Here is a 17,664-nt window from a genome sequence, read left to right as displayed (position 1 = left end):
GAGTAACAAATGTAGTACATAACAATAACCTACAGCACACCAGAAAAATAGATTCGGACTACCTTTTAGGCTCAGGTGCAGTGACACGGCTTTAACAAGAAGAAAAGTCAGTCATTCACCATCTTCCTCTTCTTCCTGCGCACTAAAACCACCAAAGTCCTCTTCTCCAGTGTCGGATACGAACAGGCTCAGGATGGCTACATCATCCACTCTTAGCTTCTTTCCTTCGTTGTCACTTTCAAAACCAAACAAATCCTCATTGTCAGTGTCAGAGTCGAACACCCTCAGAAGGGCCGTGGCGGTGTCCTCCTCTCCATCATGCAGCAGTCCAGCCCTTCAAAATCCGTTGGTGATCGTGGATGTTTTCACACTTTTCCACGCTGTCAGAATCCACCGGTGGAGTTGAGCATAACTTGCTTTTTGCAAGTTTATCGCCGCTCGTCATCCACGACTCCCGCTGAACGCGTAGCGCTACTTTGAAGTTTGTTTTTCGCGCTACTTGTACGGCACTATGTTGCCTGGCGGATGGACATGTGACCAACATACCACTCTTGAACTGTGTGTCTGATCACATGCCCTTCCGCCAGGCAACGTAGTGCCGTACAACAGCGGAACAAACAAAACAAATCGTCTTACGATATGACAAAAATCGGACAATCCATAGAAAAGCCGCACCTGACTAAAAGCCGCAGGGTTCAAAGCTTGTGCAAAAAGTAGCGGCTTATAGCCCGACAATTTCAGCTTTATTGTGCAACTTTTTTGTATTTACAGTTTTGAGGGATAAGCCTCTTAAATTTCTCTAACTACAAATATATGTTAAAAAACAAAAACGATTTTCAATTTTTTTGTAGTTTATTGCACTTTTTTGCAATTTATGTAATTACTATGCACTTAATGACATACATATTATTAAAATCTGGGCTATAATGGTTGTATTGATGTATAGCAACTTGAAATGCTCCCAAAAATGGCTCCACAGCATGTAAAAATATAATATAAGCTCTGGCGGACTTGGTTCTATGGTAGGTCTTACAGGGTTAAACTATTTTCTCCTAGTGATTTGAAAAACAAGGTTATTGCTTGAAATCCACAGATTTTTTACCAGGAGTTGGTCAGAGTCCAATTCTGGTGCTTTCTCTCTACAGTTGTTGTAGCACCTATAATGGTTAAGAAGCTACTGGCACAAGTCTTTCTGAGTTTCTTAAACAGTAAAACATAGTATTCCAAAGAACTTTGAATTTCAGTCTATGTGGGAGTTACTTAACAGCAAAGATGTGTAACTTCATGTGAAAAAAGCGTTTTGAAAACCTGATTTTTAGGTAAAGTCAGCAGGAAGTTTCAGGTTATCTTTTCTTCTTGAAGATCAGTCATGTAACCTCAGATTGAGCTTTTTGTTCTTTAAAATAAAGTGTTTTGATGTGAACTGATGAATTCACGAACACGGGAGACATGCGTCATCATCTCGTGCCTGCCATGTTGTTAATGCCACTGCACGCAGTTCAGACTTGTGCCGTGTTGTAAATGTTACTGGGAATGACCCTGTTAGGCTGCCTTCACAACAAATTAACGGGGGAAAAAGTTCTCGTCTGAATCGGGCTTATTGCTACTGGGTTGTTTTGTCTGGTCAGACATCACAGCACACACCGTGCAGACTTATATTTTTTCGCACTCAGACGTCTTTTAGCACGTATGCGCGTGTGATGTCTATGAATATCTACGGAGGATAACTCTGATATACAGAAAATGTAACTCTCAACTCCATCTGGGTGCCGCGTGCTTGTTTAGGGCGTCGAACGTAAGCGCGTCGCCGCGTGTTTCCCTTTTGTGGATGTGCGCGCATGAGAGCGAGAGCAAGAACACAGCATGAATTGGAATCATCCGACAGCACCCAGTCCCTGCCAACACAAACTTGAGCTTGGCTGCTGCTGTAGAGCAATAAGAACGAGACAGGAAGGCAGTCAGCTCCTCGGATCAGAATTGGCCCCGTTTCCTCCTCGATGCATATTCTCTGATGGATACGTGCCTGTCTATATGTCCTCTGCATATTAAAATCTAAAACACACACAGATATCGTTAAAGGCCTTTCTTATCGCCACAGAGATCATCGTGGAAACACGTGCTCCAGTTTACAGTTTGGCTTTGTAGCAAAGTTTAATTGGCCCCACCGCCTGTCTCAGTTCATTTCAAAGGGTAACAGTCACTCTGCTGTGAAAGGGAGGGAGCACGGAAGAGCAAAGGAGACGATGAGGTAGTACTGGACTCTGGGAATGTAAACACAGAAGCCCTACATCAAGGCTTGGCATTACAAGCGACACATTCGCTCGGCTTTTTTAATATACATTTTTTATTTATTTATTTTTTGTGGAAAATAGGAGTGGAGTTAATTTGCAGACTTTGCCAGTTTTTATGGCTCATTCATATGTCATAAGTTTTGCCAGGGTTTGTAATGTCATGAAACGCCTCAGAAACTTGGCACGTAATGCTTTAGCCCTTATCTTTGACTTTACTCTAGCCCCCTCCCCAATCGCCTAATTAGAGTTTTCCCATCCTCACTTCAAGATGTGCCATTTGGAGGCCTCATTTATCTTGCGTGCCATGTCACAGAGCACAGGAGCATTTAAAGCGAAGGCTGCAGATTGAAGGCCACAATAAAAGGCTCACATTTACACATCTTAAAGGAAAGATTGTGCTGCAGAGAAGAGAAACAAGTTTCCAAACTCCTTGAGAGTGTCCCCACTTTTCACTTGTGCCAGAATGTTTACACTGTTGTACACCACACGCAGATCAACTTCAGGGCTCCAAAACCCTGCATTAAAAATGGTCCAAAGCATTCATTACTCAGTATTTATTAGGCTCCAGAAACACTTGTTTCAAAGCCCACAGCTCTTCACTGTAGCTTCAGTGCAGGTTTTTCCATTAGAGTGCACACTGAGACGACTTCCAGCATCACTACAACATCATTACGGTTGTGTGTGTGTTTTTCGGGCTTAGGAACGTTCGCTCCAAATCAAAGAGAGACGTTGTATAACTGTTTTGACAGGCGATGCGGCGCTCGTGTCGATGAGAAGACGGAATGCGTAAAAACTGGCGCAGGTCTCCACTGAATTTGTGTTCAGCCCGCACCAGTGACAAGTTTAAAAAGAAAAAAAGATGTTAAGACGGGTATAATAATGATCTCTCTTACAAGAGAGCTAGCATCTGATCTAGACGTAGTCAGCTGCTCCCAGCTGGGTTTCTTTATTCACGCTGAGAGCTTGGGTGTAGGCCGCGCTGCTGGTTACAACCCCGTGGGCCAAGATAAGTATATCCCTTACCTGACTTTACACACAGTTCACACACTCAATTTCTCCGCACTAAAACATTTAAGCAGACTTCTCCCAACACTACAGCATTCTCAGACCCTATGGATTCCTTTAGGCTCGGCGCTCCTTACTCGGCATTCCTCCCAACAGCTGAACGATTCCCACTCGAACCTTATCACATCGGGCTATTTTTGCTTCAGCTCCTCAAATGTGCTGCTGTGGAGCGCTCCTCTGTGCTGTTAATTTGCTGCGTGCCTGTGGCCAAAAGACATGCATGTGACTTCACTCAGTAACAAAGTGACACTTTTTTTTTTTTTGGTTTTTAGCTATTTTAACAAATATTCTCGAGGCTCTTGGTGTAGCTGTAACTTTAGCAGTTGAATCCAGGCGATAACCGGAGATGAAAGCACGCCCGCCTCACTTCTATATCCTTCCCATGACACACAAATTTGGCAGGCCCGCAAAAGGAGGCTTTTTCTTCACTTCCAAGTGAAACTAATAACCTCACACCGTAAAAAGTCCACGGCCGGCACCTTAAGGCGCAACACCAATAATTACATAAATTCTGGGATGCTAGGATATACCTGCCAGCTGTTTTTCAGGTATCATTTTTGCATTAGTATCACCTTCCTCAAGCACCCGAACATATAGTTTTGCTGGCGGCAAGCTGAGGTAACGATCTGCCTTTTCTCACTGGCTCTTGTTTCATTTCTTGCCACTTTGCAACAATTGGTTTCCTCGCACAGAGGTTTGTATGTTACAGCTATAACAAGGGTTTGATTCTATGCTGTCTCCCTGGAAACTGAAAAATTGCCGCCTAGCTTTCTTGTTTTGAAGTAGGTTTTTGGATAATGGTAAAAGCTTAAATTAATGTTATTATTGAACCAAAGACCTACAGTCTACATCTAGTAGATTATAAGGATATACCATTCCCCTCTTCTCAGTATTATATTTTAGTGCCATTGTTTTGGGTTTCTGGGTCGCAGCATTAATTCAGAGGTTTTGGTCTCACCTCCATCATTAGCCTTGGTCCCAGTCACAGCTGTATTTGGAAAAAATACAAATCTTGTTAGACGCCACAATGTGGCAACTAAGTCAGTTTCCCTCTGACAGGATGCCAGAAACACAGCTTAACCAGAATGCTAACAGTGCTTAGTTGCACTACTGTTACTAGATTTCTGTAATAATGAAAGAAGTAGTTAATCCACTGAAACGTTTTAGTTTTTATTATTTTCGTTTATTGAGGTCTTTGGACATCAGAAAATATTCAGTACTTGCGCAATAACATGCGTCTTTATTATTGTTATTATTAGCTGTAGTAGTATTGAGGTTGTATAAACATCTTTATGTTTATGACTCTTGGATTATCCCTTGATGATGATTATATCTGCTGAAGGCGGTGTGCTCCAGCTGACCTGGACCTTCCTTCGGTGAATATTTCTGAATGTTGGTAGAGTCAGTGTAATTCACAGAGGCAGCCTCCATCTTTTCCCCGTTAAGCCCCTGAACCGTCTCCGAGTCTCTGACACTTCCATCTGATGTTTGCAAGAGACATCATGTCAGGTCACATGAAGGGGAGAAACACACACTTTTCCTGCATTTGACATTAATCACGGGTGATTAATCACCTACCACAGTGTTGCTGTGCCTTTGATGTGTAGGTTCCCCCCGCAGGCCCACACAGACATTATCTAAAATCACCTTGGAAGTTGTAAGCCTGTCGGCTGAATTTGGAGATCTCTGTCTCAACCTGCCTCTGTTGAACTTGGCTTTTTTCTTTTAAACCTACTGTTTTTTATCTCAGCAACTCAGCAGCGTTTCTCGAGGTGTTCATTTATGTGCCAATACATTTGCAGCTCAGATGAAGATAACTCGATGATCTTTTAGCCCAGTGGTCCCCAACCTTTTTTTTTTTCTGGCATACTTTTCAAGTAACTTTAGTAAAACTCATTTAAACTGGATGCAGACAACTTTCAGCTTACCGCTTCTCAGTTATTGTTACCATTGAGGTTGAAAGACCTCAGAGGAGGAGATTCAAGTAGTCAAGGATGGTTATGTGACAGTGGAGGATACCAGGGATAGGGTGATCTGCTGTGGCGACTGTTAAAGGCATCAGCTGAAAGAAGAAAGAGAAGATCTGTTATGTTCAGTCTGATTTCTTTATCTATACAATTAGCTAGTGAACTCCTAGGGATTTAAATTGTTTATTTTTTGATCATTACTTATCTACTGTAATACAATTTGTCTGCTGTTTTGTGCCAATTAACTTTTCTGTCTCACTTCATTAAACGTAGTAGTACAGCTAATCTCTGAGTACCCCTGGTTAAGAGTCACCGTGGTAGAACAACACGGCTCTTAGATTGGTTTATTTTTTTCAGCTGTCAAACAAATAAAATGTCATTCTTCTTCTGTGTGCACTGCAGAGACCTGGCCAACAACAGCATCAGCTGTCTTAACAGCGACATCTTTAAAGGTCTATCCAGTCTGATCCGACTGTAAGTCATTTGCACTGCTGTGAATGTGATCTAGTCATGTCTTTATAGTACATCCCAAATAAAACCTCTTTTTTTCTTTTTTCTTTTTTCCTCCCCTCTCAGAAACCTTACAGGGAACATGTTCTCTTCATTGGCTCAGGGGACCTTTGACAGCTTGGTGTCTCTGAAGGCGCTGTGAGTATGCTCAGCTTGAAAAGAAACTTCATGCACGTGGCCATTGTCAGTCTGTTTGATGGTGCTCGATCACCTAAACTGACCCCAGGTGTTGTTTTTGTCCATCTCCAGGGACTTCAAGACACCTTACCTGCTGTGTGACTGCAACCTTCTCTGGCTGCTGCGCTGGATCAGGGACAGGAAAATCTCTGTAAGGAACACAGAGTGCTCCTACCCACAGTCTCTACAGGGTCAGTCAGTTACCTCCATCAGGCCGGAGCTCTTTACATGCGGTACGGAGACACACACGCACACGTTAAAATATAATTGTTTGAACATCCTGCAACAGAACTGCATCATTTTAATTGGCGCTGACTCGGATCTGCCATTTGTCCTGTCTTAAACATGTCTAAATAACTGAGCAGCAGCTCAGACGACTGTACAGTCAAAATGCTGCGCTGTCCCTTTAACGTCTCTGTTTTGGTATCAGTGAGGTTAGTGTTTGGGTAACAGGGGCTTGTGCAATGACACGGGAGATAAGACAAGGGCTGCCCAGGCCAGCGCTGCCTTTGTTTGTACTTGCTCATGTCTTATCGGTTTGGCACTCATCTCAGTGAGGGATTATGAAATGTATGGCGTAGATTTAGCAGAAGCTGCTGGCCTGACATGAATTACAAGTGGCACTAAAAGTACTGAGAATTTAAAGATGCAGTTTTAACTTGTATAGTAAACAGAACTGGAAAAATGAGCGACGCTTCATTTTTATTTTGAGAAATACCGCCTGACTCGCCTGCTTGTTTTCCTCAGACGCTCCACTCGAGCTGCCCTCCTTCCAGCTGACCCCATCCCAGCGGCAGGTCGTCTTTCAGGGGGACAGCCTGCCGTTCCAGTGTCAGGCCTCCCTCGTGGCAGAGGACATGCAGGTGCTGTGGTACCACAGGGGCCACATGGTCAAGCCTGATGCCACTCAAGGCATCTTCATTGAAAAGCGCATTGTGCAGAACTGCTCGCTGATTGCCAGGTATGAAGATAGGTGTTCGTGTATTCTGCAGTTCATAGGAATTTATATAGCCACCTTGACCAATTAACATAAAATATATTATATTTTCATGGTTTCCATCAGTGCATTGACCATCTCAAACATCCAACCTGGTTTTACGGGCAACTGGGAGTGTCGGGTCAGGACAAGCAGGGGAAACACCACCAGGACGGTCCACATTGTGGTGCTGCAAAGTTCAGCCAAGTACTGCGTCCCTGAACGTGTCTCCAACAACAAGGGAGAGTTCAGGTGGATACTTATTCCTTTTTTTTCTCTTTTTAAACTTAAAACCACTTAAAACTCAAAAATCCAGTGTGATGGAATATACCAAAGGTGAAGTAATAAATAATTTCCTTTGTGATTGAAGTGTATTCTTGCTGTGTTGGAGCAGTTGCGTTATTGTGCAAGCAGCACCCCCTTGTGGCCAAACGGTGTTACTCCTTCAGTTACCAGATTGGACCTATTTTGGCTCACATGACACAGCCTGAAGAGGAAATAAACAGCAATTTATTTAAATCCTCCCAGGTGGCCACGCACCTTAGCAGGGATCAGAGCCTACCTGCCCTGCAACCGACTGCCATCGAGCGGAAGCACGTACTCGGGCAGCTCCAGTGAAGAGCAGCGGGCTTGGCGTTACTGTGATCGCGAGGGCCAATGGGCAGAAGAGGATTATTCCCGCTGCCAGTTTCAGAAGGATGTCACAAGATTCCTCAATGTCATCAACCAGGTTTGTATCTGGCCATTCAGGCTGTGATTTGATGGTTTTGAGCTTCCTCGTACCTGTGGCCCACAGCTCTCTATTCATGCCCAGTTTTGTTTTTCCTAGATGCCTCTAAATGAGAGCAATGTGGTGACTATAGCTCAACGCCTGTTTGTCTACACGAAGGATGCTGCCAACTTCTCAGACAAGATGGATATCATCTTTGTGGCTGAGATGATCGAGAAGTTTGGGAAGTTTGTTGAGAAGTTTAAAGACGTAAGTGGATGTGCTTATGTGTTCACATTTAATTGTTTCTCTTTTAAAAACTTGGGAGTATGCACTGCTGAGTTGGATGTAGTTGGAAATCTTGTGTCTCTTTGTCTCCTAGCTGGGTCAGGTGATGGTCAGCATGGCCAGTAACCTGATGCTGGCCGACGAGAGGGTGTTGTCGATGGCTCAGCGTGAAGCCATGGCCTGCTCCCGCATCATCGCCTGCCTCCAGAAGATTGCCGCTTACCGCCCAGCTACACCTCAGGCCTTCCCCCTGGTTAGCCTCACCAACAGCATTTAGACATGTTGCACTACAGATTATGTGTAACGCAGAGCTGCATTTGACTCTTTCTGTTGTTCTTCCAGACCTCCCCTAACATTGCACTGGACATCCACTTTGTCAAGGTCAGCGACTGGAATGGTATGTCCTGCGTGTTACTGCAGAGGGCCATCCCTGAGCGCCCCATCGGCCAGGACCGCCAGCTCACCTTCAAATGTAACACAAGCAGCTCGTTTTCCAGCATCTTTTACAAGGTCAGCTCCTGCCAGGAAAAAAAAACTAGTTTGCAGTTTCATTAGGCAGAACTTTTATTTGTGGACAGCTTCTGAATTTATAAATGAACTCATCAGATTTTAGTCGTAACAGCGTCTTTTGAGTAGTTTAACATGACAAGTTGTTCTTTCATTGTGTTTTTTGTCTTTATAGAGCACTGCAGCGGAGGCTTCCCTGCAGTTTCCCCAGTCTCTCCTTACTGAGGCTGTACCTCCTGGGCAGCCAGAGGACACGGTCTACAAGCTCCACCTACTTGGCTTCCACAATGGCAAGTTTTTTCCATCCACTGGCAACTCCTCCCAACTTGCTGATGGAGGGCGGAGGAGAAGTGTAGCCACACCTGTCATCATGGCCAAGATAGGTGAGTCGTGATGTTGCAGGCATAGTGGTAAACCCTAACCTGACAAAAGGTCAGCTCTTCTAATCAACAAGGACACATTGTCAGGAAACAAACCGAAAACTTAAAGTGCTTTACCCCACTCTGTACTTGGCATCAGATGGCATGACTCCACGCGTCCTGAAGACCCCCGTTAATGTCACCCTGCGCCTGTTTGCCCGCGGCTCAGATGCTGTGTCCGCCTGCTGGAACTTGAGCCAGGCGGGAGGTCAGGGAGGATGGCAGAGTGACGGCTGCCGCATATTAGACCATCACGACAATTTCACAACCATATCATGCAACTCTCTGGGCAACTACGGCCTGCTTATGGTAGGTTGGGCTGCCTCTTTATGTTCATTGGGGAGTTTGTGAGGCGATCAGCACCCGTGTGCACAGTATGACCTCACTGGCCCTCTAGTATATCTCTTTATGATCTCATTCTTGTTTCAGGATCTCAGCGCTATGGAATATTCCTCGCCAAGCATTAAGCCACTGCACCCGGTTATCTACGCCACCACTGTCATACTCCTCCTGGGCCTGGCCACCATTATTATAAGCTATATCTACCATCACAGGTAAGAGAATAAACCAGTGGTATTGAACGGCTTTCCCATTAGCCCCCTTGTCTCATTCATAGCTGTGCAATCTGTTGTTTCTGCGACTGCAGGTCTGTCCGAGTGAGCCGGAAGTTTTGGCACATGTTGATCAACCTCTGCTTCCACATCTCCCTCACCTGTGGGGTTTTTATAGGTGGCATCAATCAGACGCGATTCTCTAGCGTCTGTCAAGCAGTGAGTATACAGCGCCCGCACACTCCCAGCCTCTCCCAGCCTCCCCGCCGCATTTGCTTCCACTTTGAATGTTTTCTAGGAATAAGAAGTTGAAAAAGTTGCCTTTGGCTAAAATCACTGCACTTGTGAAACTCTGAGGGTGGGGTGGCATAGAAAGATACTGTAGCTTGTTTCATGGCTTGAGGCAACCCTGCACCTCTCCTCAAGGTGTGCTGAAGTGGGACGCACTACTTTTTCTTCTTTCTTTTTCTTTTTTTTTAAATTGCACCAATCTGGATGCAAGACCTTGTTGATTTATTGAATGTGCTTTGATGTAAAACGATATTTTCTAATGTTAATATCCAACTCAATGTGATGATGATGTCTTAAGCAGAAGATGCACTAAACAAAAATATCTACAGTGTGCTCCGTTCTCTTACTTTTCATACTGACACTCACTGATTTCGCTGCTACTATAATGGTCCATTCTCTTCTAGGTGGGCATTTTGCTGCACTACTCCACTCTCGCTACCACTCTCTGGGTGGGTGTGACTGCAAGGAACATTTACAAGCAAGTGACGCGCAAGGCCAAACGCTACGAGGAGCTGGACGAGCCGCCGCCACCGCCGCGGCCAATGCTGAGGTTTGACTCTCTCACCGCAGCAGATGTGTGGCAAAAGTGGTGCCTTTTTAAACTACACCCTCCAAATGATAGCCTTGTGCAACCGTCTGAACATGTAGTAATTCTACTAATGGCTTCAGAGCTTTTGTTTCACCCAGTTCTAGCTTACTAGCGTATCTTTTTATTATCCTGGAAGTGAAGAAATGAACCAGAGCTTCACTTATTTTGTGCCTGCTTCCTTTGCAGCATGTGTGGATCGCACAGGCGCAGTTGAATTAATAGCAGTACAGCAAAATCCGTATGCTTGTAAATACCACATAAACTAGACTCAGGCTCTTTAACTGTTCAGATAAACAGGACTGTGCATTTTGTCCGTTGAGATGTGTGCGTGTGATTCTTCCTGTGCATAAATCTGTAGCAGCAGGCAGCTTTTATAATGTGAACCAAGCTTGAGCTGTCGTGTGTTTTTTACACAAATTACAGACGTAGCGCAGGACACGCTACGCTGTGTCATAAAACTTATCTGTATATATACTCAGCATACCTTCACTTAAATGTGTATATGACATTTCTGTTGTTATATGTGGCCACATTTTAGTGAGGCTGCCACCACACGGTGTCACTGTAGAAGCCCGAAGCATCACCTGATCTCTTTTATTTCCTTCATGCCTATTTTATCATTCAAAGACTGAAACAGAACTACCTCTCTTTCCTTTCTCCAAAAGGTTCTACTTAATTGGCGGAGGGATACCCATCATAGTCTGTGGGATCACTGCTGCAGCAAACATCAAAAACTACGGCAGCCAGATCAATGCGCCATAGTAAGTAGAACTTTAGTCATTAAAGTTTCCTTCTCTTGGTTTGATTTCATGGAAACGCCGTGCCATTTTATCTGGTCAACAGATTCACATATTTTTCTACCTTCTGTCTTTAAGAGAAATTGGCTTTGTAGTTGTCCAGGCCAGACTGCACTGCATTAGCTCGAATATTTTTATGAGGGAAGGTTTATTCCCTCCAGTTCTGATTATAGATGCCTTTTAATGATATGCGCATCCAAGCAACGAGAAACTGCTGCCAGTTTACAGCGAGCTCCCCCGCCCCGCTCTCTACGGCGGCAGCTGTTTAGATTGTGTAGCGTGGCTGACTAATTGAGAAATCTGGAGCCGTATCTGTCTTGGAGTCTTTGGAGCTTAATTAATTTCTTGCAACCAAAACAAATTCAGCCTGTGTTATTAAATGTAATGGGACAGTAACTGTAAGAATGAGACGCAAAACTTTTTCCAGAGTAATTTCGAGTTTCTCGGGTTAATAATCACAGCGACAGATTAAGACGGGGAGACGAGGTATTGTTTTAATGAGGGAAAACTTTACCATTAGCATGTTCGGTAAATTTAAATGAATACTAAACGTTGAGCCTGATATAGAGTTGGGAAAAAAAAGCCACATCTGATGTCTGAATCGTCTTATCTCTGTCTTCATTAGTTGCTGGATGGCGTGGGAGCCGAGCATCGGAGCATTTTATGGCCCGGTAGTTTTTATCATCTTTGTGGACTGCATGTACTTCCTCAGCATCCTGCTGCAGCTGCGCCGGCACCCTGAGCGCCGTTACGAGCTCAAAGAGCCAACCGAAGAGCAGCAGCATCTGGCTCCGGCCAACACTGAGGTTGGGCCCGATGCTCCCGGCAGCCACTGCCACCCCCTCACCCTCCAGCTTCAGCCACATGAGGCGTCCTCTTCATTAGTGTTTCCCCCCCACACTGTGCCACCGTCGGCTCTGGAGAACGAGCACACCTTCGCTGGGCAGTTGATGGGTGCAGCGGGAGCATTGGGGCTGTACGCAGCCCTGTGGGTGTTCGGCGCCATGGCGGTATCACAGGACCACCCTTTTGATTTAGCTTTCACCTGCTTGTTTGGGGTGGCGGCGCTGGCGCTCGGGGCCTTCATGGTTGCTCATCACTGCGTCAACAGACAAGATATGAGGCGCCACTGGTCCCAGGTCTGTTGCTCCGGGAGACGAGCGTACTCCGCACAGGAGGACACCCTTCTGCCTCAGCCAGGCGTGGCGATGATATCCACGACAGGATCTGACAACAAGGCAGATGGGGAGTCAGCCAAGTGCGGCCACAGCAGCGCGGACTCTTCCTATACAAACAAGAGCGCCCCGAGCATGCGCAACTCCGCCCACGGCAGCAAGCTGACCAATCTCCACGCGGAGGCTGCACAGTGCAAGTCAGCCTCAGCATCAGCGGCAGCCAATGGCGCTGCTATTTTGGACAACAGCCTGACCGAGCATTCACTAGACAATGAAATCAAAATGCACGTGTCACCGCTCGAGGTCCAGTTCCACCCCGTGAACAACGCGAGCAACCCAGCCGCCACCGTCGCCGCCACCGCCAACGGCCACATAAGCAGGCATCACAAAAACAGAGCGCGCACTCACAGGGCGAGTCGGCTCACCGTGCTGCGAGAGTACGCCTACGACGTGCCTACCAGCGTGGAGGGCAGCGTGCAGAGCGCCCCACACAGGAGACACCATCACTACGACATGGCAGCTCGCAACAGCAGACGAGCGGCCTACATGGCGTACAGGGAGCGGCATCAGAGCCAGCTGCAACAGGACAGCAGCGACAGCGCCAGCCTGCCGCGGCGCTCCCGCTACTCAGATAAAGGAGGCGGCAGCACGCTGGGGAAAGGATCTGTGGTAACCGTAGAGACTGAGCAGTCGGTTACCGCGGCAGGGTCAAGCTCAAGTAGAGACTCTGCTTCTGCAAAGCAGCCTGGCAGCACGGGACTGGAAAGCCACCCTAAGTCTTATGGGCTGAACCTTATCACTCACAACGGTGGCGCGCTTAAAGAGAATGGACAGGCAGTGGCTGTAATTAAAGCGGACAGTGCAGCCGCAGTAAAGACGGGCTTGTGGAAACATGAAACTACTGTGTAGCAACCGTTTCTGTGCTAAAGACTGCATAATAATGTGCTCACAACTTTAAGCTGTGAATGTCTGGTTTAGTTGTTTGATTGTACTTTTTTTTTTCCTTGAAAAAAGAAAAAAATTGGAAAATAGTAGCCGAATTATGGCCAATGAACTGACTTTGTAGATATGTTTCTGTAAATGTTCTATTTTTATAACTTTTAATCCACCACTTTGAGAGTTTTGTACATGAAACCGCATGGTCTGAGCTGTGTGGCCCTGTGCGTACTGTTAACCTGGAGCCTTTTCCCCCCGTTTTCTAGTTTGTTCCAACAATAATTAAAACAAAAGTTCCATTTACCTCATTTAGAGATTTGTTTCTTGCACTTGCACCCACGATCTCATCTTTTGCTCTCTGCAGCCACTGCAAAGGTGAGTCAGAGCTGTTTTGTTTCCAGGAATTACTCTCCCTGACAATATATGACATGCTGGTAATTGGGTTTTTCGCTGACCTTCAGGTGGCCTCGGGTTCCTTTCTCTACAGTGGTGCAGCACTTTAATTGCAGCTGGCTGTGGCTGTGGGCTCTATGGGTGTTTTCTTGCTGCCTGCTGGCAGATTTGATGAGTGCGCCTTACTTTCGGGGCACCCACTGTCTTAATGCGCCCGGCTGTGATTGACAGCTGACTCTCAGGGCAAGTGAAGCTGCCATGAGAAGAAAGGATAATGAGAGAAGTGTCTTCTTCTCCTTGCAGCGCTTTCCATTCTCCATCTCCTCCACAGCTGACAGCTGAACTGGAGTTCCACTCGCTGCTTGACATCGCTGTTGGGGCAGAGCGTGTAAGAGACTCAAAGTGTGATTTGACTGCTTGAGTACTCAAGAGATGAATTGCTGTGACTTTTTGCTGGGCGAATGCCATGTAGCATGTAGACTTGGTGGTTCTGTCAACAGCAACGAGCTTGATGTTGGCTCAGCTCCCTAGCTGTGTAAGAGCATAGGTATATAATGACTTCATTTGCCACCAGTGAATATTTGGTGGTAAACTCAATCACCACTAAAACACATGAATGCACAGTGTTGTGTTTATAGCAGAATGGATGTAGACGATTTAACATCACCCAATGATTTGTGGAGACGTGATTTTAGCAAATTTTAGGAACCTAAAGTAATCAAATACACTAATACCTTCAATCCTGGTTAACATGAGCCAAATGTGCTTCTAAGTTTATCTTAAATAGATAAATAACAGGAGGAGCATATGTAGTAAAATTAGACAACCTGCAAAACTTTACATTTTAATATAATTTTAAGAGGATCCAGAATACACGTCTCCTTCCTAAGACAGAAATGCACCAGGTCATTGTAACAGTAGGGACTGAAATTTAGATGCATGTAAGACCCAACTGGTCGACTACTAAGAGGGTTGAAATGCACTGACAGCACAAAGTGAGTCGTTGGAAATCCAGTGCGATAACCTAGCTAATGATGATGCAACGCTACAAGCGAAAGCTGGGAACAGACCGAGATGCTGTAAACTGTGGAGAATTATAATGTTAATGATTCTTCCTGCACTCAGTTTTGCTTTTTAACATTTTCAGCCTGTCTTGTTTCCCTCGGGGAAAACTCTTAGAGTTTAAGATATCTGCTCTGCTGAAAAATGACTAGCATTTACTTCCCACTGCAGTGTTACAGTTTCCAAACAAGGGGTCAGGAACACACGACAGTCCCTGCGACTTTTGGGAGGACCAAGCTCAGACTAAATGACAAAACAACTTGTTCCGAGTGATGTATTCACATCTTCACAGCCTGCCATTAACCAAACCAACATAAAATGTTGGAAGGTCAGACGTAAAACTACGCCAGCAATTTTTCACATGTAGGAACCGATCAGTAATCGCCGTCTACAGATCACCCCATTCACAGGAGACACCGAGAGAGACTGCAGCTCCAATAACTCCAATTTTTCATTAATGGCATATTAATAAAACACATATTTCACTCGGGCAAAGATATATTGCCTGGCCATCTTGGATGTGACAAATTATAATAAGACTTTTGAATTATGTAGAGAGCAGTTAGGCCTTGATTAGTGGCAGGCTCGCTGCTTCCCCGGAGGCATGAAAGACTGATCTTCAAATAATCGCAAAGGTTCTTCAGCGCTGCCATCTGTTATAAAGTTCATTTGAGGCAGTCTGCGTGGCGGGGAATGACAATCGGAGGGTGTTGGTGCTGCGTGGGGAAAAAGCTCATCAAGGCAAATAAACTGATAGTATCTCGGCTTTAAGATCACTGGGACACCTTGGGCAGAAATCGATAATAAATTAAGATAAAACAAATTAAGTCATTTAGGCCTTTTCTTAATCTCATTCGGGAGTCTTGGGGTTAGATCACCCATCTCCAAAATAATAAATCAGCGATGAGAGAATTACATTCAGACACCAAAAGCATCAATTACAGCTGAACGCTTTATTTTCAGACATGGCAGGATCTCTCCGCCCCGTTTCCACTTAGTGTGCTCTGTAGAGCGCATCCGAGCACAATTCCTTACCGGGAGGCCCAGGAACGACCAACATCAGACAAGTGATGTGTTGTTTACATTTTCCAGTTGCTGCTCATGGTGCCTGGAGGAAGCATCTGGCTCTGTTGTGGAAGCTTGCCACTGCAATGAAGATTGATACTTTCTAGTACATGAAGCCATCTGACTGCTGATTGGAATTACGTGGATCTGGCTGTCCAGAGGATCCGCTTTCTGCTTTTTTCTTCTTAACCTGCAATATTCTCGTTACCCAATAGAAACCTGACATATAGATTAAAGAATTAATTAGCATCCAGAGTTTGTCGTGATCACGTCACCTTTAAGCATCTGTCTGCACCGATAATTGGCGATTTGTATATTCTGGCGAGCTAAAGGAGACACTTTAAATATTTGCAAATGAGGTAAACACGCATCAGTGTTAAGGTTATATTTAAAGGGGACCTATTATGCTAATATCCAGCTCCATGTTTTCATCACAGGAGTCCGCTTTGTGACACCCCAGGTAACCTGAGGCGAACCTCTCTCTGAAACTCTCTCTCTGTTTTCCAGTTGGCTCCCCCTCGCCTGGCTTCCTCAAACAAAACCTATATGTATTCACATAGATATTTGTTTTTATTTGTTAGTTAAATACTACATAGAAAGATGTCTGATTTAATGTGTGGCTGTCCAAAAATCTTAAGGGCATTTCCCAATATGCAAATACACAATTTATCAAAACAAATCATATTCAGATCCAGTTAGTAATTAAAAATGACAACATTAGATACAATGTTAAAATCTAAAGTTATCAAATGCCCCTGAGCAGTCCTTACCTTTAAATGTACCTCTCTTCTCCTGTCCTGTCTGTCTTTTTACATCTTTGTCCATCTCTGAAATTACTTTGCACTGTTTTCTGCTCCTGAGAAATACAGTTGCTGTACCTTTAGCTAGCAGACACACTGTGCGACCGACTGTTGAGCTAATACAAATGTTGCATTTTACCTGCCACTCAAAAATGCTCGCTCCTCTTCAGTAGCTCTAGCTAGATGGTCAACTACAACTTATGGCTGAGTATAAGCACTATAAAAATACTTTTAAACCTCAAGTAATTGGCTCGTTTTGAAAACGTGAGGAGTAGAAAGTACAGATATTTGTGTTAAAATGTAGGGAGTAAAAGTAACAAGTTGTCCAAAAAATAACTACTCAAGTAACGTACAGATACATGAAAATTCTAGTACAGTAACTAAGTACAACTACTTCATAACTTGCCACCTGTACTTTTTACTTAGTTAAAGGACCAAATAGCAAACAGAGTGACACAATGAAGAAGTGGATCCAAGAGGAAGAAGAGGGTAATTCAAAAACAATACTTGGTGCTTGTTAGGCTTGCCTACTTCCATAAGGAAGTGAGGCAACCATGGTGTAAGGAGGTCCATGCTGAGCTGACATCAGTTTAGCACAAGTCTAAAAGGCTGCCTAAAACCCAGTGAGTGTTAAGAACAGCCTGAAATTACTATTACACGCTCTGACCTAATTTTCTCCACTGTCTATATAACAGATCATTAGCAAAAGCATTATGAACCCTGTTGAAGCCCTACTGTATGTCAGGGCTCTTACAAACATATTTCCCAACATTCTAGCACAGTTTTAAGATAAATGCAAGTTCAGGCTGCAAACGACAGCCGTCCTTCATGCTTTTCATACTTTTGCATTATTTTAATTGATATCTTATTCAGTGAGAAAATGATGTATTTTCCGCCTCATTTTCTTCAGAATGGCTTACCCACGTCTTCCCCTGTACCAAATTTGCATTTTTCAAACTTGATTTTCATGCTGATAAAGTTAAATAGTTTTTTATGGAAACTGAATCCGAAATAGGAAAAACTTGCCGAACCACATTATGTAACTGTTTTAAAAGAATTACAATTGAAGGCAAATGCAAAGTATTAAAGATGATGG

The 17,664-nt window shown here is 44.6% G+C and overlaps 1 protein-coding gene across 1 annotated transcript in view; it reads left to right on the top strand.

Annotated features, from left to right (window-relative positions):
* The window catches only part of adgra3 (adhesion G protein-coupled receptor A3), a 29,122-nt gene extending 15,569 nt beyond the window's left edge, over positions 1 to 13,553 (top strand). Inside the window, exons 4-19 of the mRNA XM_005935234.3 lie at positions 5,726 to 5,797; positions 5,900 to 5,971; positions 6,083 to 6,243; positions 6,758 to 6,971; positions 7,074 to 7,238; positions 7,515 to 7,716; positions 7,816 to 7,965; positions 8,078 to 8,236; positions 8,326 to 8,493; positions 8,666 to 8,873; positions 9,010 to 9,218; positions 9,339 to 9,463; positions 9,556 to 9,679; positions 10,156 to 10,301; positions 11,006 to 11,101; positions 11,763 to 13,553. Coding sequence (XP_005935296.1) covers positions 5,726 to 5,797; positions 5,900 to 5,971; positions 6,083 to 6,243; positions 6,758 to 6,971; positions 7,074 to 7,238; positions 7,515 to 7,716; positions 7,816 to 7,965; positions 8,078 to 8,236; positions 8,326 to 8,493; positions 8,666 to 8,873; positions 9,010 to 9,218; positions 9,339 to 9,463; positions 9,556 to 9,679; positions 10,156 to 10,301; positions 11,006 to 11,101; positions 11,763 to 13,221 — 3,730 coding nt within the window. The 3' untranslated portion in view covers positions 13,222 to 13,553. The remainder of the gene's footprint in view (positions 1 to 5,725; positions 5,798 to 5,899; positions 5,972 to 6,082; positions 6,244 to 6,757; positions 6,972 to 7,073; positions 7,239 to 7,514; positions 7,717 to 7,815; positions 7,966 to 8,077; positions 8,237 to 8,325; positions 8,494 to 8,665; positions 8,874 to 9,009; positions 9,219 to 9,338; positions 9,464 to 9,555; positions 9,680 to 10,155; positions 10,302 to 11,005; positions 11,102 to 11,762) is intronic.
* Positions 13,554 to 17,664: the final 4,111 nt, after the last annotated feature.

The sequence above is a fragment of the Haplochromis burtoni genome, unplaced genomic scaffold, assembly GCF_018398535.1.
Source record: "Haplochromis burtoni strain Fernald_Lab_line unplaced genomic scaffold, NCSU_Asbu1 Contig_198, whole genome shotgun sequence".
Lineage (NCBI taxonomy): Eukaryota > Metazoa > Chordata > Actinopteri > Cichliformes > Cichlidae > Haplochromis > Haplochromis burtoni.
This window is presented reverse-complemented; position numbering and strand designations above follow the sequence as displayed.